The sequence below is a fragment of the Acomys russatus genome, chromosome 23, assembly GCF_903995435.1.
Source record: "Acomys russatus chromosome 23, mAcoRus1.1, whole genome shotgun sequence".
NCBI lineage: Eukaryota > Metazoa > Chordata > Mammalia > Rodentia > Muridae > Acomys > Acomys russatus.
The window spans coordinates 54836432-54861295 of record NC_067159.1 but is presented as its reverse complement, the minus strand read 5'-3'; the positions used below and the strand labels follow the sequence as shown (position 1 = coordinate 54861295).

Here is a 24864-nt window from a genome sequence, read left to right as displayed (position 1 = left end):
CACCCTGCCTTGTTTTTGTTACAGCATCCCAAGTTCTTACCAAGAAAGGGACCCAGTAGTAATTTAAACTTGTTGGTCCCTCTATAATCATCTGTAGTCTCTCTGTGAAGAGCAGGAAGGCCATGACACCTACATTGAAAACGCAGGACATGGTGTCACACAGCAAGAACGGTTATCAACACAGTTGTAGCAAAGTGCTTTCCAAACGTTCTATACCTCTGAATATGTGTTATTTTCACTACTTACCTACAATCCCGGAAACTAGAATTTTCCCCAGGAGTAATACAAAGTGTGTGACTTCATCTGTAACTGCAACTCTGAGCGTTGGGGAGGGGGAGAGGGAGGGAGAGAGGGAGAAGAAGGGGGAGAGGGAGGGGGAGAGGGAGGGGGAGGGAAGAGAAGAAAGTGTGACTCAGTGTTTAGACACACTCAGTGGGCTCGTTTTGCTGTGCCCTTGGTGACATTTTATTTGGCAATTGTTAAATGCAAGAAATAAGTGTAGAAGCTGGCATGAGATTCTTGTTTCTAATGAGGGAAGCCCACAGAAGAGGGCACTGTAGGATCTCTCTCTGAGGTGATACACCAGCCTGACTCTGTCCTAAGGATGGAAGCCATTTTGTTAGAAGGTCAGAGCGAGTTCATTTCTGTTTGCTGCACAATTCAAGTTGACCATGCTGTAACCTGTTTCTGAAATTAGACAAGCTCCCCATCGCATGGAGTTTGACTCACACCTTGTATGTAGCCTGATAAGATAATATGTTCTGTCAAATCATTTTGAAAATACTCATCCAAGTTCCTGCATAACCAAAATTCCTCTGGAAACCACCCCCCTTACTCTTGAAAACTCCATAGTCTTGCAGGTTTGTTTTGTTTTGTTTTTTGTTTGTATGTTTGTTTGTTTTTTGACTCTGTAAACCCTACCCTCTCCTATGTTTAATGCAATTTTTTTCAGCCCCCTTCACTTTAGGCAGCTATCCCTGACTGACAGAAAAATAAAGCTTACTTAATTTGATCAAAGATTCTGGGTATGAACTTCACTGTCATTCAGTGGGATTTACAGCACTGCTTGGATCCTGAGAATAGTGAATTTGTTTCTCAATTCTGCACATCAATTTCCCAACAATTCTAACAGGAGGAAACATGTACCAAGGGAACAGTAATGTCACCTGGAGAACTTCTTGAGCCAAAGGGACAATAAAAATCAAATCTGTAATCATCGAGGCAGATGAGGAGAGTCACAACTCTAATATATGAAACTAAATGAACGTTGATTAAAATGTATCAAACCCAGCGGTAACACCGTGGCTGATGAGGCCAACAGCAGCGCAGATGACCACAAGCGAAGGATGCCATGCCAAGTCTCACTAGCTTGTCTGTGGCCATTCTTCAGCTGAATTACTTACTTCAAAATGTTTCTCATGAGCAGATTGAAAGCATCTCTCGTTGACTCACAGAAGTTTTTGCCATATAATGCAATCTGAAGAAGATGATCGACACTCTTGTTAATAGCATAAACTAGCATCACCCAGGACAACCCAGTGTCAGGGGATGTGCAAGTTCACCACCATTGTCCACACTAACAGCTGGGGTCTGTGGGATGCCTTGGATCTCTCTGTCCTTGACCCCACGTAATGCAAGGTCACTGACACTGAGCGACTTGCCGAGCGCTGTGTGTAGGGGTAGGCCTTTTCCTCGATCTCAGATCAGGGACTCGGTCTGTGAAACATATGGCTAGAGTAGGTATTAAGTGGGTTGAATTCTGTCAGCACATTAAAAAGAATACTCCTAAGGGAAGCCAAGCCCTTGTACTAGGCTTCACTGACTGAAGGCTCAACACTGCACTCTCACTGCAGGTAAATTGATTGAATCTTTAATTTGTGACTATATGGACCTCATCTCCGGGCCCCCACCACACTGTGATAATAAGCAAGCACTGTAACATTGCAACTTCTGAAATAATTGTTTTCTCCATCTATTGTATAAACAAAATGACCCTTTAGAGGCTTCTGCATTCTCACAGGAGATGAGTTAGAGATTTGCCCAAGCATTACCACTGCTCACTCTCCTTTAACACAAGATTCCTTAAAATGACCAATCTCTTCCTTAAAATCATGCACGTCCCTCTATTAGGCATTTTCTCATCTGAGGGAACGAGGGACATCAGCTTTCCTCTTACACAATTGTCAAACATATAGCACCATTTCCATCTACCATACTTCTATTTTTATTATTTAAAATATTATACATATAATACTTGTGTGTGTGCATGCATGACTGTGTGCGTGTGTTCATGTGTGCGTGTGTGTGTGAGATGTGTGTGTGTGTGTGTAGATGTACGTGTATGCACAGATGTGTGTGTTTATGTGTTGGTGTGTGCAGATATGGGTGTGTGTGTGTACGTGTTCGCAGGCACACACACACGTGTGTGTGTGCGTGTGTGTGTGTGTGTGTGTGTGTGTCCTCACTTCACAGCGTGCTTATGAAAGTCATAGAACAACCTGTAGGATTCGGTTCTCTCTTTCCACCATGAGGGAGCCAGACCTGGCTTAGCTTGTTGGCTTTAGCAGCAAACATGTTTACTCCCAGTGCCATCCCTCTGGCCCTCTAGCACACTTTAAAATTTTCAACACATATGTTTCCCTTGAAATGAGACATCAAAGGTAATGGCATCTCAAGGAAAATGCAGCCCTGAGTCATGTGTGGGAGCCACACACTCACATATCAGAGTGACAAATGCAATCATGTGATAGCAGGACACTCTCCAGGAAGCAGAGCAGACATGAGGTCAACTGTGCAAAGCAGGGAAGCCATAAGTGAACCAAGGCCTATTTACCATGATATAGGCATTCCTGTTTAAAAACTTCACCATCTTTTCCAAACACCAGAAACAGCACCGTAGGCAACACTGTAGAAACCTGGCCACGCTGTTCTGAGCCCCTGTGGGAGGAGGTGTAAGTTCATTAATGACTGTCAGCCTTCAACTCAAAACAATGACACCAGAGATATGATTTAAGTTTTGTTGTGATGTATACCTAATTGACATTTTAGTCATTCTTCAGGGTATGATTTTTAGCACAGTTACAATGTAGTAAAAATAATTTCACTGTTCATTTTCAGAAGTTCTTACCAAATCAAGCAAACCAACGCCCAACCAAAAATCACCCTCCCATCTTCCTTTCGCATTGGCTCCCCGTAGCTCCTATTTTACTTGCTGGTCTGACTCCTCTAGAAACCCTAAGCAGAGTGATATGAAGACGATTCTTTTTCATCTGGCTTCTTTCACTTAGCACAATGCCTCCAAAACTGACCATTTCATTCGTCTCTGCAACACTAACATTCCAGCATAGGTATATAAGGCAATCCTTGTCCTGTCCACTATTAGTGGACTCGTGGGTGGTTCACACCCTCAGGCTACAGTGAATAATGTTGTTGTGGACATAGGTGGGGCGCAAATGTAGAAGTGGAATATCTGGTTTACTGTGACATTATAGTGTTAGCATTTTAGAAGCCAGCTGTTCCCACAGTGGCTACGCTGTGGAGCATTTGCCTACAATGTGCACAAGGCTCTTTCAGCCACCGTTTGTTTGTCGCAGTGTTTTGACAGCCATCCTAATGGGGGGTGAGGCAGGATCACAATGTGGTTCTGGTTTGTGGGTCCCTGTCTAAAGATGCTGCGTCTTCTCAGCCTTTGCTGACCATTCTTGTGCATATAAGAGGTCTTCGCAACCCCATGGGCCACCTTTGAACTTCTACTGTTTGTTACTGAGTGACAGGAGCTCTGTGTGTTGTCTGGCACATTGTTTGTCACTATCTCCCTCCACTGTGTGGGCTGCGTCTTTACTCTGCGGCTCTTTTGATGCGTACACATTTTTAATTTTCATGAAGTCCAATTTGCTTTTTCTTTCTTTGTGTTTTTGGTGTGAAAATCAAGAAATCGCCATCAAATCCAATGGTGTAAAGATTTCTTTTTATGTTTTTTTTTTCTAAAAGTATTATAGCATTATCCATTATGTTTGTGTCTTTGATGTGTTTTGGGTTAATTTTGTATTTACTGTAAGTATGGGGTCAACGTCACACATTTACATTTGGGCATTCCACCTTTCCCTCACCATTAAGCTGAGTAGTCTTAACCGTGAGAGTCTATGTATGAGGTCTGCTGTTTCAGGACTATCTGTTACCCCGAGTCACCCCATTTTGATGGATACCATTTTGTCTTAAATCAGAAAATCAATCAGGAAATGTGAGGCCTCCACCCTTCTCTTGCAAGTAATTATCTTATGATACGGTATAAGCAGAGCCCGTGTGCCTGCACACTGCATGGGTTCACGTATGAAGACCGATGCCAGTGACTCGGAGTTATGTCTTGAGCCTGGCTTGATCTGAGATGTAGACATGGGACTGCACATCTCACACTACACTCTTCTCGGTAATATGATAAGACAGAACTCTACAATTCCTTTTAGAATTTTGCTCCTCTGTCTTCCACATGAGTGCATCAGATATGTTTTCTTCCTTTGCCATCATTCCGACCCCTCCTCTTGGTACCCAAGGACCTTAGCAAGTCCAGCTGGGCTGTGATTCAAAATGCATTCTAACCTTTCCACTTCAACCTTTCGTACGCTGATCCTTATTAGTCACCAGGTGTTCTTGCACCCCACACCACCCCACTCTCACCACAGGAGTCTATGGTCCATTCTGGAAGCTTACTTTTAAGTCGCCTGTCCAGGTATTCTATGATCACTTTAAATATCTGAATTGATGCGAGGATCAAAGATCCAAAGGCTAGGGAACCCGTGTGGTATCTAGGCGAAGACAAAACAGAATGGAGGGTAGAGCATCGTTCTGTAAGTACAGGGCGCCTCTTGAACAATTTTATGCATCAAGTGCATCAACAGAAATGAAGGGTTCTTTTATTTAATTGATTTATTCAGACTACATCTCAATTGTTATCCCCTCACTTGTATCTTCCCATTCCTCCTTCCCTCTCTCTTTCACCCTATTCCCCTCCCCTAGGTCTGTGACAGAAGGGGACCTTCTCCCTCACCATATAGTCACAACCTATCACGTCTCATTTTGGTAGCCTTCTTATCTTTTCTCTGAGTGCCACCAGGCCTCCCCACCAAGGGGAAGTGGTCAAATATGGGGCACCAGAGTTCATGTCAGAGTCAGTCCCCGCTCTCCATACAACTGTGGAGAATGTCCTGTTCATTGGGTAGATCTGAGTAGGGGTTCAATGCTTACTGCATGCATTGTCCTTGGTTGGAGCAGACCCCGCTGGGTCCAGATCTGCCCGTCATGATGTTTGAAGGGGTTTTTATGATCTCTTACTCAAATTTCTGGAGGTCTCAACAGAAGGTTTGAAACCAAGTGTCTTTTCATAGAACTCATAATCTGTTCTTCTAAAAGAGCATTTGACTTGATCACACACTAATTCCTACGATGTCCAGCTCTATCCCCTCCCATCTCTTGTAACCTATGGGACTCAGGGCAATGGCGTTTAGGGCAAAGACCTGGGCAAGCACTACAAGGCAGTAGCTGTGTAACCAGACAAGGCAAGAAGCACCCATGAATCTCAAATCATGTTTCTCAGCTCATTAGCATTTTGTCGTTGAATTCACCAGCCAAGAATGAATACCACAGCACAAGCTATAACTGAGAAAAAGGGGCATGAGATTTGGCCTTGAGCTCACCGGACTGCTCGTCCAAAAGCCGTGAAGAGTGGGTACCGCGGGATGTCCTCAGGTTTTCGCATGGCCCAGTAATAGGAAGCAAAGGCACCAGCAAGGGTGCACTGACCCAACGCAATGATGAAGTTTACAAGCCAGAGGAAAGCGAAGAAGTTGTAGATCTGGAAGGTCACCATGTAACTGTGATACTCACTCCTTCCCCCATAGAAAGCGAAGTTACATGATGCCCCAGGGCAGACTTCGGGAATGTGAGTTTTAGGAAAAATCTGCACCCAGAAGAAAACATGAAAATATGGCATTAAATGTGGTCCTCCTCATCTTTTCTTGTGGTCCCCAACTGGATATTCTTTTTTTTAATTTACTTTCATTTGTCACTTCTCTGATATATTAATTTACAGAATTCTTTAATGAGTTCTGGGAGGGGCTTATTTCTATATGCACATGTCCTCTTCCTACTCTACTTTTACGCTTATTAGTGACTTTACTGAGCACGCCAGCTTCTCAGGGTTACTATACACAAGCGAGCTCTGCTCTATTTGCCGTTTTCAGTGCTTTCCTGATAACATTCTCCACGTCTTTCCCCGGTATCCGCTCATGGCGATGTATAGCAGAATTCTCTTACTCACCTCTGGATCACAAGTTTCATCTTCATGTATACATTCCCCCTCTGGGACCATAACTTTGAATATTGGTACCCCTGATGTAGCCAAGAAACTGAACAAACTCGGTTAAGGAAAAACTATTTACTGTTAAATTGAAAACAAACAGGCAAGAGAAAACTGTAAAGACAATCAAGCAGCCTGAGGAAAATGAGCCTTAGCAGGCTTTCCTTTCCACGCTCTCTGTAACAGCCATCCTCCTGGGAGGCCAGGCCACCACTCATGCATCAGGGGCCAGCTGCAGAGCTACACAGGACTGTAGAGGAGTCAGCCAGGACACTGCCAAGACGACGGTCCATCAGAATAGAGCAGGTCTCTGTGACCTTTTTGGAGGGTAAATACATTCGATTGACAGATATTTTTAAGGCCTGAAACTTAACCTAGTTACTTCTTTAGGCTGTTTCTCATCTTCACAGGGATGAAAAACCCTGAACATAAGCTTCTGGTCCTGAGCATTAAGGCGAACTTATGTCTCTCTCTCTCCTTGTGTGTGTCTGTGTGTGTGTGTGCACACGCGCGCATGTGTGTGTATGTGTATGTGAGACATGTGTCATAATGAAATCTATTATTTTGTACACAAACTTAAAAAGGTGAGAGCAGAGTTAGTTGCCAAAGGATACATGGCTGTCACAGCCCAGTAGGAAATGCAGATCGACAGTAAGATGAAAGTTACCATCGGGAAGACTAATGTGCTGGGGACGTAGCCAATGGCTCTGGAAGGAAGCAAGTATTTGGCAGTCAAAACGAATCTGGGTCGAGTCTGTGTTTTCTCAATAATTAAACGCTTGTCCATTAAAAACTGGAAGCAAGCCTCAGATTGGATTCTGGTGATAGCAGTGACAGACACTGATAATCTTCTCCAGTGATCATTGTTGCAAATTCTGAGGTGGCTTTGATAGTTCAGTTGTTGTAAAGTGGGGAGTTTTCCAGGGCCGTGTTTGCCTCCTGAACAAGATTCCCCTTCCCCTTCTATCTGAAGCGTAAGGCTTTGACAGACCACAGTTCTCTGACTTCTTCCTCTGCTTAGATTCTTAGCTTCCTAAAATGAGAGAAGACTCGTGGGCCTTCTGTTAAAGTGTGAGGCTCCTTTCATGATCCAGAAAAACCTGTGCTATGTGTAAAAGTAGTGTCAGCCTCTGCCGTGGGCTCTGAGTGCAGAACTACCTCCCTCTCCATGGTGTGGTTCACTGCATCTCAACAGGGCAGCACCAGGGTCTTCCTCCTCTGCCCTTCCTCATCTCACACCCACTAATTCCTGGGGGTAGCTATGCTGTCACTTCTGCCACATAGTTCTAAGCAACTTTTTACTTTTTACAAATGCCTTTAGTAACACTGTACCCATGTGCTTGTTTGTTTACTTGTTTATTTATTTATCTTTGGCTTTCCCTCTAGAACATTTCCCTGTGGGCCAGCTTATAAAATGCTCCCAGCTGACTGTGTCTTTAGCAGCTCTTAGGTGTTTGCTTCAGCCCGCGTCTCCAGATCACATGCACTCTTGTTTGGCATTGCCAAGGAGAGATACAAAAGAAGCCAGACCGCATCAAATGTGTGGCCCATGGCTGGTCTTGTTGTGGAGTTCTGTTGCTCTTCCTTTCTGTACACCCTAAAACTAAGCCGCTAGGAATTCAAAAGTTTACTCTGAATTCTGAGCCATTTATTCCAGCTCTTACCTCCCCCTGATAATCTATCAGCCTGTCACAGTGATACTGGCCTTTTAATCTTTAACACCACAGACATACACATACACACACAACACACACACACACACAAAAACACACACACACGCACTCACACACATACATGCACACACACACACACACACACACACACACACATGCACATTTAAGGCTGTAAGAAGTGAGCTGAGTTACAGTGAACTACACAATAGCATATTATTTAAGAAATAAATCCAGAAAATCAGTAGTTTCAGGGGATAATGATAGGGCCTCATTTATTGTGGGGTGGGGAGAGTTTATCCAACAGCTTGTTAGTTGTTTAAACCACTGGCTTCGGGTGGCACTATTATTATAATAATATGGCAATTTTGTTTAAAAAGGCCCTAAAGACAATTAAAAACCATTTGGTCCTTGGTAGCTAACAACTCTGTTTGCACTCTTCCATGGAGAGGGCCTGTTAGCTTCCCCACAGCGTTTTCTCTGCTCCTCATTCAAAAACTGACTGCACAGATTATTCTCAAGTGACCTTTTGGAATAGTCTTTAAACTATAGGTATTATTGAATTTTATTAAAGTTTGTTTTGTAACGTTTTAAAGTGAGAAGGGCCCTGGGTACTAAGTGTGCCTGGAGAATGTGTTTTACGCACAGAATGCATAGCCAGGTGCTCAAGAGCCAGCGCTTTGTCATGTGCGTGCACAGCGCAGAGCCCACAGCTGAGGTGATGGAGTTATGGTGATTCTCTCAGTCAGCCAGTAATATTAACACAGGACCCACCACAGGGCAATGTAACCTGTGGTACAGCCAGCGCCACACAGCACTTCGTGACTTACATTCTGCAAACACCCCCTTGTTCAGAGTCCATCTTAGCTGGCACTGTGATTTGGGGAGACAGAAGGACTTGTTAGGGTGACCCTGATGTGTCCAATAAATGACACTGTCTGAACTTAAACAGCTGTTCTTCAATTTCTTCCTTAAAAAGTCCTAGTGTTGTGGGGCGTTCAGGGAAGATGGCTCAGTTGATAAAGTGGCTGTTGCATGTCATGAGGGCCTGAGTTATCCCTGCATCCACTTTAAAAGCTGGCATGGTACTGCATGCCCATAGTCCTGACGGTGAGGAGGCAGAGCAAAGGATGCCAGGAGAACCCACTATCAGGAGTTCTAGCTGAAGCCCTGAAGCACAGACTCAGCGAGACATCCTCTCTCGAAACTGAAGGGGATAGCCATTACATAAGAGATCCAGTGCCAGCTTACGGGCCCCACACTCAGTTGCTCGCACACACGCGTATATGCATGCACGTGCACGCGCGCACACACACATGCACACACGCACGCACGCGCACACACACACACGCATGCACACGCACCACCTGACACCTGCCATGAGCACTGGCTGAGCCCCTTACTTGCTTCCTTCCTTCAGCAGGACGAGGGCCACTCCGATCCGCCTCCTGAGGAAGATCAGCACAATGACGATGATGCCTTCAATGATGGATAAGATGATCACTGAACAAGAAAAGACGTCAGTCTGCAACATAAGTCAGAACCAGAACCAAGCTCCTGTTACAAACCCTAGGACTGAGTTTATCAGATTGTTTCTGATAGTTCCAATACTTCATGATTTAATCAGTGCCACACCCAATGCCTAGAGATTCACTGTCAACCCCTCCAAGAATGTTATAAATACAGAGTAGAACCTTTGTTGGGATTCAAGTCACCCCATGAATTGGTTCCATCTCACCCCAGTAAACATTTCCCATGAATCATAGAGTTGGGGAGGAAGAAGAAGGAAGGAAGAAGGCAGGAAAGAAGGAAGGAAGGAAGGAAATAAGACAGGAAGGAAATAAGGCAGGAAGAAAAGAAGGAAGGAAGGAGGAAGGAAGGAAGGAAGGAAAGAAGAAGGAATGAAGAAGGCCTCCCTTGGTACTAAGTAAGGAACTGTCAGAGAAGACAATTGCTAAGGTGACTATCCTGCCCATGGTACCTGGCTCGCTAACCTTGCTGACTGACAGGGCAGAGCACTGTTGGCTGCACTTTTATTCTGTGACTCTTCCCGCCATAGACACTATTAATAGAACAAAGGTGTAACTCCAAGGAAACGTGGGCAGTAACATCTCAGAGTCAGAAGGAAGGGGTGTAGGTCAGTGGGGAGGGTGCTCGCCTAGCCTGCATGGCACTCCAGGCTTGGCCCTCAGCACTGTGTAAAATGGAAGAGGTCACCAGAACTCAAGAGGCAGAGATGGAGGATCAGAAGGTCAGGATTATTCTGCAGTTTAGTGCTGAGCTGAGATTTATAATTTACATAGGCTGAATGTTATAGAACTATGTCCCCAGTGAAGCTGCTATGTAAAGAAAATATATCTTGAATAAAATATTTATGTGTTAAAAAGGATACACACACACACACATTTCCCATGACTCACAGATCTGGGGAGGAAGAAGCAAGGGTCTGGGCATCTCACTGCCTCCCTTCTGGTAGACTAGGAGACACCTCCTGTACCTGTTACTTTTATCTTATCTGGTAGTCACACTCTTGTTATAGACCACAATTCCAACACACACCTTTAAGTTACAACAGTTTTAGAAAATGCCAGTAATTACTTACTTTTAAAAATGACTAGTCTGGAAACAACCTAGATGTCCCTCAACTGAAGAATGGATAAAGAAACTGTGGTGCATTTACACACTGGGATACCACTCAGCTATTGAAAACAAGAAAATCTTGAAATTTGCAGGCAAATGAATGGAACTAAAAATGATCATCCTGAGTGAGGTAGGTAACCCAGACCCAGAAAGACATGCATAGTATAGACTCACTTAATAGTGGATATTAGCACAACATAGATGTCCTAGTGGGGAATTGGGACAGATACTGGGATTCCCAGTGGACCATGGCTGGAACACTGAGAGTTATATGGAAGACATGGGGGATGAGAGGACCCAGAGGGTTCAGGAGCCCCACAAGGAGACCACAAAGGCTGGAGAATCTGGACCCAGGGGCCTGCAAAAAAGTTTCACTAAGCAAGGACAATGCATGCAGTGAAATTAGACCCCTGTTCAGACCTAGCCACTGGACAGCACATTCTCCACGGTTGTGCAGGGAGCCAGAAACTGCCTCTGACATAAACTCTGGTGCCCCCAATTTGATCACTTCCTTTTGGTGAGGAGGCCCAGGCAGCACGGAAGAAAGGGAAGCAGGCTATCTGCATGAGACCTAATAGGCTGTGGTCATATGGTGGGGGAGGAGGACCCCACCTGTCAGAGGTCTAGGGGAGGGGAATAGGGCAGAAGAGGGAGGGAGGGTGGAAACAAGAAGATACGAGTGAGGGGGTAACAATCGAGATGTAATATGAATAAATTATAATAAATTTAAAAATAATTTTAAGTGGGTAGTCAATGGTTGTAAGATGCAGTGGGGTTTTAGAGATGCTAAGAAGTAGAAAGTTTGGGATTCTAAGATGGAGAAAAATATGATACTGCGAGCAACAGGCCCTGAAAATACGAAACAAATTCCTTGGGGAGTTAGAAGCCCAACTTCTCTTCCTTACCCCATCACTAGCCCGCTATTCTGTTCATGTTGATCGCTTTCAGTGATGGAGCTGTTGACTCACTCAGTTAGTTGTTCTGCCACCATGGCTCTGGTTCCACACTGCACTTTGGGGACCGTCCCTATGTCTACAGAAATCAGTTAACTCCAAGTCACAGGAAGAACTTGGTAACGAATCATTATGCTTCTGCCTTTTCTTTAAGTTAAACAATGCACTCGCTCTCATGGGCATATTTTACTTTCTTGAAACACTAATTTGAGTCAGAGCTGTGAAGTATACTCATGCCAACATTGTTTCCCATGAACGAACCTAAGAAAATAAAATATATAAAAATGATTCTGTGTTCTAAAGTTGCATTGTCAAAAAGTACTGTATGTTAGACTTGCACATTTATACAAGGGCACAAAAGTGCCACATTAGAGACACTTGGTTGCCCTTTCATTGATACACTGCTGTTTTTGAGGATAGCAGCACAAACATATTTAATATAAAACAGGCACTATAACCAAGTAAAGAGAAGACTCAGGCCCGGGGCTAAGAGACTTACCCAAAGTCAAAGGTGGAGCCAACAGCAAAAGTAGAAACAGAGTTTCTGCCTATCACAAGCCAGGGATGATAAGATAGTTAATTTTAGAGTGGTTGCTCCACCTGTTCGCAGGGTTTTTCTGAAACAATATACCTTAACACCTATGTCCTTGTTCCTGGCACCCCAGAATTTTTCCCTACCCAGATCAGGTATCAATCAATGTTAGATAACTCAATTAGGAAACTTCCAGAAAAGATTGCTGTCATCAGGCTTTTAAACATTTTAGATGTTTAGAAAATTCTGTACTTCCTGGAGACACACCTGCTAACTTTCCAGGGACAGGAACTGGCCTTCTCTGTGGCAGTTTTATGGGTGGTTCTTTAGAGATGGCTGAGGGTGTCAACATGGGCCCATGTGCCTAGGCTCCTTTCTAGAGTGGCCTTAAGGCTTCAGTGAACCCTGGGCAACAGTGGTTTCCTTTGGAAAGGACCAGCAACAGTATGTGGATGCCTGGGGCTTAGGGGGGTGGGGGGCATTCACTCAAACTCAGGAAAACTGAAAAGAATGCAATTCCAGATTTTTGTAGGTAAAAAGAAAAGATATAACATATATAGTTGAAAAAAATAAAGAAAGCAAATGGAACTAGTTTGGGTAAGGGCTGGGAATGGGAAGGTAAAAATCCAAGAATTTGGCCTATCCATCAAACTCTATGTAGGGAGAAGAGTAGTTGAATTTCCCAGATGAATAATGTGGTGAAGACATGTGTCCTATAGAGCTAATAGCCCTCCTACTGAGACATCTGCCCTATATGTATCCTACGGGCATGGAGAAGACAGCCCTTTGCCCAAAATGCTCCATACTGGTGATCTTGTCCCCAGTTTTCTCTGACTCAGGACAGTATCATTCCAGATAAAACCTGGCCACAGGGAGAGTGTGATAACACTGTCACTTGGGGGACTTATTCTCATGTACCATTGAATGTCCAGGGTTTCTTGGATGAAGAGGCAAAGTTAGGGCAAAGTTAGGCTTGCAGTCCATGGAGAAGGGGCCTGTGTGCCTACGCATCTCTCTACACTCCTCACTGAGTTCCCCTGGCATTCAAGGACCAGTATGAATGACAAGAGAGGGGAATTTTAAAGACAAAAATTCAATGAGAAACTGTCAAAACCTAGATTCACAAGCACAAATCTCTGATCCCAGAAACACAAGACTGAAGAAGCCGTCTTCGAGACAAACTTGCATCAGAAATTAGCACCAACTCTAAGTAACTCAGTGACCAGAACAGTTAAGAATGCAAATCTATTTTCAGTTATTCTTCACAATTCCTGAAATGAAGAGATGGAATGCTTTGCTATGAAGGCAAAATAAGTGTCTTATTTTCTTTTTCTTTAAAGCAAGTTCACACACACACACACACACACACACACACACACACACACACAACCAATCATTTCTTTCATAGATTAACATCAATCAATGCCCACAATCAAACCATCTTAAGCTAATGGTAAATGGCCTGAGAGTCTTCTAAAATAGTGTTATCTTTGGCTACACAATAAATTCACAGCAACATTTTTCATTTACTACAGCTTGAAGACATTTACAGTCGCCATTGAGTGATGGATGTGTTCAGCGGGATGCACCAAACTTAAACAGGGACAAACAAGGCTTCCTCATGGTTACCATTTTAACAAAACTGACTCTTAAAATCTACTCACTCATTGAGAACCAAGTTTGTTTCAAGTGGAAGAACATGCTTATGTTAGTTTGAATCCCGATGTCATATATCATGATTGATGACTGTGGTTTCTGTTGCAGGTCATTGTATTCCAGGAAACAGTACCATATTCCTTGAAAGGAAAAGACCAATGTATAGTGTTACTTTCTGAAGTAGAAGCTACATGATTATCAAATGTATCTACATTAAAAAAAATCAATATGGCCATTTCTACAAAGTTAGAATCATGCTTGACTGCAATAATCTAACTGTGCTCCTCTGACTGACATAAATGCTTTCTGGATTGCTGTGGTGTTCAGTGTGCTCCTGCCTTGTAGCAACCTTAAAAGCCACCAACAGGCTACTTTAACATGCTACAGTACATCTGTCCCCAGAGAATGTGCTGATATCCCCTGACTTACGCTCAGTACTGACTTGTTATTTCTTGACTTACTTATATTGTGTACAGAACACAAGTCTTTGGAGTATTTTTTTATTAATTTATTCTTGTTACATCTCAATGGTTATCCCATCCCTTGTATCCTCCCATTCCTTCCAAGGACAACACAGGCCGTAAACTTCAAACCCCTACCCAGATCTAGCCAATGGACAGGACATTCTCCACAGTTGAGTGGAGAGTGGGGTATGACTTTCACACGTACTCTGGTGCCTCACATTTGACCATGTCCCCTGGAAGGGGAGACCTGGTGGCACTCAGAGGAAGGATAGCAGGCTACCAAGAAGAGACTTGATATCCTATGAGCATATAAAGGGAGAGGAAGTCCCCCTCAGGCACAGTCATAGGGGAGGGGAGTATGGAGTATTTTAATAGATGCATTTAGTTTAGAATTTATTTTGTTTTGATGAATTAGGCTGATTCTGCTCCTAATAGGTTTATTTTGACTTCTATTTTGTCTGATATTATTATAACTACTAGATTTCTTCTCATAACTGCTATTTTTAAAAATAATTTTTCTACTTTTAACAGCTGTGTTTCCTTACACATTCTGTAAAGTTTGTAAATAACAAAACAATTACAACTTGCATGTGTACATTTTAATCTGGACTGACAGTTTTTGTTGTTTTTTATTACATGTATTCCTTTCCTCCTACTTTCTGGACATCTGTTTTTATAATCACTGTTGGAACTTACCACAAGCTGAGTCATTAGGTTCAAAGTGAAAATCTAACAAGAAAACGAAAGCACATTTCTGTCCAGTCATCACCCCCCCCCACCCCCTAATTCTGGTTATTTGTCCAGTATCTTGGTTAGTGCATTTTAACCTAAACATTGGTCAATGTTATTATTTTATATAGGAAAAGTTCACTTCACTTCTCTACCGTTTGCCAAATCATCTCTTTGCTCACTTTTCTTCACCATCTCATATTATTGCATGGAATCATTTTCCTCTCTCTCTCTCTCTCTCTCTCTCTCTCTCTCTCTCTCTCTCTCTCTCTCTCTCTCTCTTCCAGGCATTGGGAAACACATCTGGTTACACACAGGACCATCTCCCCCACTGCCTCCGGCCAGGGGTCACTGCATCCTGGAACACAGTCTATTTTAGTGGGCTCCCAACTGGTCTCATTCTGTTGTACTAATTTTTACTATAACATTTTTTTTTTGAAAATTCCATTTGGTTCATTTTGACATGTGTGCAGGCATCTCTGCTGCTGTCCTGGTGCTGTGATATCATCCTTCACTCACTGAACACTTTATACATGGTCACCTCACAGTTTTCCTTCAGCTGCTCTTACTGTACATCTCAGTCTGACACTGACAGCTTCTGTGTACATCCACACCTGGCTTCTTCCCGCAATGCTTATAAACCTCACACTTCTGTTGATTTTGAGCTGTGGGACTGACATAAATTGACACTGATTTCATCTAAAAGGGATTGGCTCTTGCCCTGTTGGCAGCAGAAATTCTTGCCAAACCCAACCTCTGGGGTCCTTTCAGGGTCCTAGGTTGACCACAGGAGGGTCATGAGCCTTGAGTGTTCTTTGTAGTCTGTCCATCTTGGTTAATCCTTCATTATTACACACACACACAGAGTCTAGATTTTTAATCTACTCACTGTCGCATATGCACAGTTTTATGCTTTAGTAAATTTGGTACTATCAATAGGAATTCTTGGTTTTCCATGTGAGTAGATAGCCAGCCAAAGACAGTCACAGAGGCTTGTCACATTTAGTCTCCTTTATTTACAGTTAACAACCTAATTGGACATTTCCTCGCTGTGAATCGCTTCAAGCTTAATTGCCATGCAGTACATTTCTGGGTAAGCACTACCTGGGGAGCCAATAGGCAGCTGAGACTGATGGTTTATTTGCTCTTTGTATCTCTATGTTTGTGGTGTCAAGGCTGCTGCCTGCCAATCTCAGGTTTCTCATTGCTTAAGACAAGTCAGAGTTTTGTATACAGGAGGGCTACTAATTTTTTTTCTAGTTGATTTTGCATCCAGCCACTTTGCTAAAGGTATTTATCAGCTGTAGGAGTTTCTTGGTGGAATTTTTGGGGTCACATATATACTATCATATCATCCACAAATAGTGATGCTTTGACTTCTTTCTTTCCAGTTTGTATCTATTTGATCTCCTTTAGTTTTAGTATTGCTTTATCTAGGGCTTCAAGTACTATATTGAAGAGATACAGAGACAGTGAAGAGCTTTGCTTTGTCCCTGATTTCAGAGGAATTGATTTAATTTTCTCCCCATTTAGTTTGATGTTGGCTATTGGATTGTTCTATATTGCCTTTACTGTGTTTAGGTATGTGCCCTGTATCTCTGCTCTCTCCGACACTTTTAACATGAAAGGGCATTAGATTATGTCAAATGCTATTTCATCATCTAAGAAGATGCTCGTGTGGGGGTTTTCTCTTTCAGTTTGTTTATACGGTGGATTGCACTGATGGATTTCTGTCTATTGAACCAACCTGCGTGCCTGGGACGAGGGCTATTTGGTCATGGTGGATGATATTTTTGATGCGTTCTTAGATTTGGGTTTTGAGTATTTTATTGAGTATTTTTGCATCAATGTTCATAAGAGAAATTGATCTGAAATTGTCTTTCTTTGTTGGGTCTTTGTGTGATTTAGGTATCAAGGCCTCATATAATGAGTTTGGCAATGTTCCTTCTGTTTCTATTTTGTGGAATAGTTTGAACAGAACTGGAATTAGTTCTTCTTTGAAGGTCTGGTAGAATTCTGTTCTGAGTCCATCTGGTCCTGGGAGACTTTTGATTACTGCTTCTATCTACTTAGGGGTTATAGGGCTGTTTGAACTGTTTACCTGATCTTTGGGAAGACCGAATTGAACCCTTCCTCCATTGAGTGTGATTTAATGTGCTTGCCTGGAGAGCGATGCCTCACTGTGGAGACTGATTACTAAAAAGTAAGATAGAGCCTGAAACTGATAAGAAAAATAGATCAAACTATCAGCTATGTAGACCTGGATGCTGATCAATAGACAAGTTACGGTGGAAGGCTAACTGTCTGAGATGATTTCACTAACCTAAAACAAACCCACTCTGCCCCTTCCCAGTATCTATCAGGCCAGAGACCAAAGGCCGCTAGTGATAGGAGATTTTCCCTTATGGAACTTTTCTCAAGATCATGGCAAAAAAAGAGTTATGAAGAAAGTATACATGAAATTAAATAAATTTTGTAGAGTTAATATTCCAAACCAACTGAGCCTAAAGCAAGTAAATGCTTTCCAAGAACTGCTAAATGACAGGAAAAAATTATTCTCATATTTGGCAACTTTAAAAGGTGTGTTACCTACCGTATCCTATAATTCCCAGCACACCAAATATGAAGACCCAGAAGAGGAATCCAGCTATGAACCTCAGGAGCATCAAGAACGTCCAACTCAGTGCCATGGCGAGAGTCAGACCACTAGAAGGAGACCCACAACAGACACAGTCAGGGGTGCCATGTGCAACAAACACCACACAAACATCAAGGTAAGAGCCCTTTCTGTTTGAAATCACTCTAGAACAGTCTACTTTACTGGATTCATGCATGCGATTCTAAGACTTATAAACAATGGTTTTCGTTAAGAATTTCGCATGAGTTTGTAGGCTTTTGGTTGTTTCTTTTGTTGTCCTCAATAGTTCCTGCCTCACAAATATGTCTTTCAGATACATTGGGCCAGAAGGCTGAAGGTGATGCTACAACGTTATAGAGAGTCTTGACTGTTAGCAAACTGTCTCTGTCATCTTCTCATTTCGAAAGCTAGTAACCTGCACTTCCTGGTATACTTAAGTAATCAATTTTATTCCTTCTCAAGTCTCTGATGGAGATGAAGACCAGATAGTTTAATTTTACAATGATGCTTAGTTGTTTAGGGGTTAAGATGTTTTTAGGTCTAGTTAGATGTTTTAAGTTGATAATGAGGAGATATGATAGATACTGATTTACATTCAGAATTTTAGATGCACCAAGAATAGAAAAGATATTTTCTTCAAGGCTGCTCAAGACAAATAGCCAAAACACTAAGAATATAACATTTATATAATTCTTGATTGTGTCATGGCTCTTCTTGCTATAGGCAGTTTATTGTATATATGTGTAATAATACAAATGTATATGTAAAAATAAAATATATTTAAGAAAAAAGAATTTCATATGAAAGAAAAAAGCAGAGGCCCAGCGAGGGCTTTACATCCAAGCTGTCCTATGTATCTCCAGAGACCCCAGCATTTCCACCTAATCGAGCCTATGTGCAGTTCCCCAGCTTACAGCTTTACTATTGGCCATTCTTTCCATGTTGTGCTTTTTTCCTTCACACCTGTCTACTTAGTAGTAAATTATAAAATAACTCCATGCTGAAACTGTGAAGTTCTGTGACTCAGAGCAATGTCGCAGACCATGGTTGTTTGAAAGTAATAGAATTGATAAGGTGGAAAATGTGGAAGACAGCTTGCCACATAGTCTCTGAACTCATGGCTTGTAGTCACTGTCATGTGTAAATTATCTTGAGCAACAAGAGATATCTGACATCACCCAGCATATATTTGGAGTCCCAAGGAATCTAGGTACAGGACCAGCAGGCAAGATTAGGCTCCTGGCCACGTGGCTTTATCAAACATAGGAAGGAAGAATATTTTCTATATGCTTTCATTTTCTTCCAGGAGCCTGACCAAGCTACTAGAGGGCTGTGTCCACCCTCCACCCTCCTCCTCTGACCCCAATTGAAGGTCAGAAGAGAGTCTTCTGGTCCAATGTCCTCAAAGAGAACTCAGGAATACTGGAAACGTGACCAACTTTCCTACTAACTGCTCACATCCTTGGTGAAATCTATAAGCTGCCAATCAGCATCCAACAGAGCCTGGTGTCTTTATGGAAGATAGTCTCAAAAGCCATCTTCCAGGAGACCGTTCATAATAGTTGTCATTTGATATATAACAGTGTGGTATCAAGGAGAAGGAACATGCACACTTTTAACTTCAAACGCCTTTCCCTCTTGAGACAGTAGATACTTTGATGACTAAAATTTAAATATGGTGGAAAGGTTACTCTACTGCACGATTCAAAGGGAATACTTAAGACAATGGTGTTTATGAAAGATTTGGGAACAGAAGGGCTGGAAGTAAAGAGAGCTCAGGCTCCAGGGATGTGAGGAATATGGAGTGGACACAGGTTTAATGTGTGTTGGGTGAGGTGTGTAATGGAAGAGCAGAAAAAACAAACAAACAAGAGAACAAGCATTAAAGAAATTACTTAGTGACATGTTTGTGACAGTAGGAATCCCATTTAACTATAGCAAAGTGCAGGTTGCAACCTCAACTACAGAGTTATTGCGAGCAGAGCACGTGAAGAGTAAAATCTCACAAAAGGGACTAGCTCTACACTTAGGAAAATGATTCTTTAGTATTTTACTCACAGCACAGTGTTAACTTTACCAAATTCCCTGTGGTTGAAGACATGGTATCTAGCTTGTTCCAGTCATTTCTATAACTGCCTCTGAACTCATAACTCTGTGCATCTACTGTTTTAAGAATGATGCTTTGAGCTAAGAAGATAAAGATGAGTCACTCATAGCTGTCATCCTAAAGAGTTGGTAGTTTAGATAGGTATGGTAGCCTATGACACTAACTCCAGCGTGTGAGAGGTAGATGTGGGTTGATCAGGAATTTAAAGCCAACTTTCTTGGCTAATAAGAAAGTTCAAGGCCAACATTGGCTGTAGGAGATGCAGTTTCAAGGAAGTGTTGAGGGCAGCGGTGGCAATTGGGATGTAAATAATTCAGACTGCAGAACAAGCAGGTAATTTATATTCCTAATCCCACTACATGGGAATAGCTCTGAGACTGGCAGAGATATGAATGTAAGTGCATAGAGAGGCCTCATGTTGGCCACAGACTCTCTGTGACTTATTACTAGAGGCCACACTTAGTATGGCATAAAGGAGTATTTGCAGTCTTAAGTGCTCTGTACACCCCACAAACCTCATACAATTATAATTTTAGGACTGTATAATGCTTGTGAGAAATTATGTTTTCAGAACAAAAGAACCGGACACTGATGCTGGATCAGACTTGACAGGAATCATTCCTCTCAGCATGCTGGACACTAACATCCTGCATCCCCCTTGCTCCAACCCCAGACACCTCTGCTGCTGTTAACCCATCAGAATTGGACAGCTCCCCAGACAGCATTGTAGAAAGCTTCTGATCCCATTTGGTCCAGCATTTCAATCTGCCCCACACAAGACTCCTACTAAGCCTGGAATCTCGCAACACTTAGAAATTGGATCGCAAATGCAATCCTTGGCTTGCTTAACCATTTTCCCCAATTTTTTGGACCCCTTCTAAGGTATTATATGTTCCAATTCAACCTGAAGAAACCTTAAGAGAACTACATCCCATTCCCTCTAATGGGGGTTGGGTAGGTTTCTGTTTGCTCTCTGGGTCTACAAATGCTTATTTTCATTGGGAGGTGGTTATAAGTTATTATTGGTCTTATACAGACAGAAAACTAGGCTGAACTCAGGGATGTATTTCTTTTCCTTTATCTTTAATCCAGAGGTAAGGAGATAGGAGCTGAAAAGAAAGAATGGGGGATATAGAAATATAGAGGGAGAATAGAACAAAAGGTAGATTATTGAATCTACTCCTTAACTCAAGGCCTTAATGTTCCTCACAAAGAAAGTTATCTCTAAGTCATTGGTATAGAGTTTTGTATATTGATGCAAATTATGGTCATGTCAAATACTAGTCTGATTTAGCACAAGAATATATATCCTAGGTCTAACAGATGGATATGACTCTATAGATACATAAGGTAAAATAGTTAGATAAGGTCTTCAAAAGCCTCAGAGACCCACAGAATATGGCATTTAAAGATGTTTTTATTATTCTAAAGATTCTCTGACAAGACAAGTTAACTCCTGGCAACACCCAACCAACCTCAAAGAAGATGATGAATATCAAAGAACCTCCTTATGGAGTTGGCTTCAAATGTGACAAACAAGCCACTAGGCACAGGCAGAATTCTGCCTAAAAATGGGCAAGTTTAGATGCAGGCAGAATCAGTGGCTGAACTCTGCCAAGGCAGGGAAAGCAAGTCCTCAATAGTTCCTTCCTCTAGAATAAGTCTGGCAGAGATATTGGGCTAGAGGGCCGAAGATGAGGCTCCAATGTTATAGAGAGAGTTGGGTGACTGTTCAGGCAGTAAACTGTCTCAGTCATGTTTTCATTTTGGAAGCTGCTAACCTGCACTACCAGTTTACTCAAGTATTTAAGTTTTATTCCTTCTCAAGTCTCTAAGGCAGGTCAAAGACCAGATAGTTTAGTTTTACAATCAAGTTTAGTTGGTTAGGGGATAAGATCTTTTTATATCATGGTAAAGGATTTAAGTTGATAGAGATGAGATATGATAGATATTGATTTTCATTCAGAAATTTAGACCCAACAAGACAGGAAAGGTGTTTACTTCAAGTTTGGCAAATACAAATAGCCAAATCACTATGAATGTAACATTTATATAACTCGTGATTATCTCATGGTTCTCCCTGCTGTATGTAGTTTGGTTTATTCACGTGTAATAAAATAAATTTATGTGTTTAAAAAAACAAAAATGAAAAGGAAGGAAAAAAAAAACCAACTGTGTCTTTATCAAAGAAGAGAAAAAGGTAAATAAAATATAGAATAAGAGATGTTATATAGAAGACAAGTACCTATATATAGAGAGAGGTGTGAGCAGGCACAATAGATATGAGAAAAACAGATGGGGAAGTAATTTATCTAGAAAAAAATTATAGACATTTCATAAGTGTCATTAAACTGGTTTTAAAGGATGACGTGCAAGAGTTTGAGATGTAGCATTATGGAAGGGAGCCTGCCTGGTATGCACAAAGCCCCTGGCTGAGTTCCGGAACTTAACAAAATAAAAATGGCAAAAAGGAATAACTCCGGACTCTGAGGATATGGGGAAGGAGGACCTGGCACAGATGCACAGACACAGGACTTCACAGTCAGGGGTGTCAGATTATCCGGCACATTAACACTGTATAATGATGTCTCTCCTGCACATGATCCCAGCACTTGGGAGGCTGGAACTGAAGTTCAAGGTCACCTCCATGGTTACACAGTGAGATCCAAGGCAGACTAGACTACAGAAAGGCCTACATTTATTTGTGTGTGTGTATGTGTCTGTCTGTCTGTCTTCCTGTGCATGTGTGTGCTTGTCTGTGTGTGCAGGTGCATGTATGTGCATTTTGTGTTTGTGTGTGTATGTGTGCATCGCGCACACATGTGTCTCTCTGTGTGTGGGGGAGTGTCTGTGTCTGTGTGTGTATGTATCTGTCTGCCTGCCTGCCTGCCTGCCCACCCACCTGCTTGTCCATCCATCTGTCTGTCTGTCTATATGCAGATACCCACAAAGGCTGGAAGGGAGCACCAGATCCTCGAGGCTGGGGATACAGGAAGTTGTTCCGTACCCAACATGAACTGAACTATGGGTTTCTGCAGGAGTCACAAGTACTCTAACCACTGTGCCATCTTGCTACCCACCAAGAACCTGTCTTCAATATGTAGGATTACTCAAGCAAGAGATGGGCGTGTGCTAAAGAAATAGTGCTGACATGGGTATAAAACACCTCGGAGTCAGCAAGGAAGCATTAATGTTTTCCCTGGTCACTAGTGAGTTTGTCAAAGAAACAAAGGAGTTCCTCAGCTCTGGAAAGTGGCACAGTGGCAGAAAACACATGCTCAGACACACCAGAAACACCTGCCTACGTCAGGACAGTGACTCAATTCTTCAGCTTTCCAAAATAACAACCTTATGTCTGGAAATCTAAATCTCCACTTTCATATGTGTTTTAAGTCTCTCCAAACTAGAGTAACCTGTAATGGTAATGATTACCATGTGTGAAGAACACAGGAAAAACTACAAATGATCCTTTGGGGTCAAGGGAGGGACATAGGAGGAAAAAGAACCACGGAAGTCAAACAACACCCACCCTCTGTGATATGTGAGAGAAAAACGCAGGACCCCAGACACTGTGCCAGCGACTTGACACACGTACCAGTTCTACTAGTAAATTAATACGTAAACTTGAAAGTTAGATTCTTTGAGGCATATTTTCAAATTTCTTTACTCTGTCCTTACCCCAGTGGGGGGCAGGAAAAAGAAAATGATCCAGAGGTTTGAGTCCATTTTTCACTCTTGAATAAGAAGGAGGACGTTAAAGCATCTACAGAAGTCATCAGACAGGGGCCAGAGAAGAAATACATAGAGTGTCACTCACATGAGGATCCATTTCCACGTAGTTGTGTAGTCCTCAAACACCTTCAGCCCAATCGCTCTGGCATCAAGGATTTGACTGATGCCACTGAGTTCAATGGAGGGAAAGTTTATTTTTGGTTAATTATTATTTGTGATTAATTTTGGAAAAAAATAATCTTACAATAAAAGAGACTTTGCAAGACTCCATTCACAGCACGCTTTTAAACAACATCTACAGCAGTGACTCTTTCACGAGCCACAACAATCTATTGAATGCCATTTCAGGATGCCTCAGAGTGACATGTGCCTTTTATCAAAGTGCAGAAGTAATTTCCAGCAGCTCTGAGTGGTACTTTAACACTTTGTGTAATAATAGAATGCACCAAGACTGAAAATAGTAATGCAAGCATACTTTGCGGCCTCCCTGAGCTCTACGGCATTTCTGGTTCTTCCATGTCCATCTTCAAAATGTACCCTGCTTCCCATGGTTAAGTTACCATTGATGGCTGAGAAGTCAGGCAGACATCTCTTCAGGACTGTAAAAGAGAATCAAAACCACAGAAAACAATCTTTTTTATTCTCTCCTTAAAAAACAAAACCAACAACAAAAAAACCTCTGTCACCTACAGGAAGGCTCTTTTCTGAGTAGACGCTAATTGGCCTCTGTGGACAACTTCAGGGTCTCCTGGTGGTTGAGAGGCTGAATGAAAACAGCGTCATAATCTGAAGTGACATCACCACCTGCAGATTTTCTTCGACACAAAAGGTTCATCAAATTGCACAAATAAGATGTGCACACTGAGGGACACTGGCTCGTGCCACATATGCTGAACACATTTTAATAGAAAAGCTACAGCTGCTGAGATGATGAGCGACTTTATCAGCCTTGGGTGGGCCTGGGGACGACGCCTGGTGGGTACTGCTGTCGTGGTACACACTTGCAATCCCAGCCCTTGGGAAGTGGAGGCAGGAGAATCAGTAGGTCACAGACACTCTTGGCAGTCTAATGAGCCCAAGGTCAGCCTGGGATGTAAAAGAGCCTGTTTTAAAAATATTTTTTCTTTATTCCTCAATGAAACCGTAGAAACTAGAGATGAGCAAAGAATCCCCTGGAGAAATTCCTGGAGAGAGCTCAAACTTCAAGCTCTCATGAAGACTGGACTTCTATTGGGTTCTTTTTGTTTTTGTTTTTCTGATACAAGGGTTCTCTGTGTAGCCATGGATGTCCTGGACTTGTTTTGTAGACCAGGCTGGCCTCTAACAGAAATCCATCTGCCTCCCCAAGTACTGGGATTATAGGTATGCTCCACTGTAACCAGCTGTTGATG

At 42.4% G+C, this 24864-nt stretch overlaps 1 protein-coding gene across 1 annotated transcript in view; it reads right to left on the bottom strand.

Annotated features, from left to right (window-relative positions):
- Nucleotides 1-24864, bottom strand: part of Slc44a5 (solute carrier family 44 member 5) — a 68765-nt gene that overhangs the window by 5525 nt on the left and 38376 nt on the right. The window contains exons 6-18 of the mRNA XM_051165877.1: nt 23949-24072; nt 23559-23642; nt 17590-17702; nt 13812-13943; nt 9426-9525; nt 6967-7059; nt 6314-6401; nt 5691-5953; nt 4708-4802; nt 2834-2937; nt 1404-1477; nt 247-317; nt 41-129 (exon numbers count right to left, since the gene is read on the bottom strand). Of these exons, the coding sequence (XP_051021834.1) occupies nt 41-129; nt 247-317; nt 1404-1477; nt 2834-2937; nt 4708-4802; nt 5691-5953; nt 6314-6401; nt 6967-7059; nt 9426-9525; nt 13812-13943; nt 17590-17702; nt 23559-23642; nt 23949-24072 (1430 nt within the window). The remainder of the gene's footprint in view (nt 1-40; nt 130-246; nt 318-1403; nt 1478-2833; nt 2938-4707; nt 4803-5690; nt 5954-6313; nt 6402-6966; nt 7060-9425; nt 9526-13811; nt 13944-17589; nt 17703-23558; nt 23643-23948; nt 24073-24864) is intronic.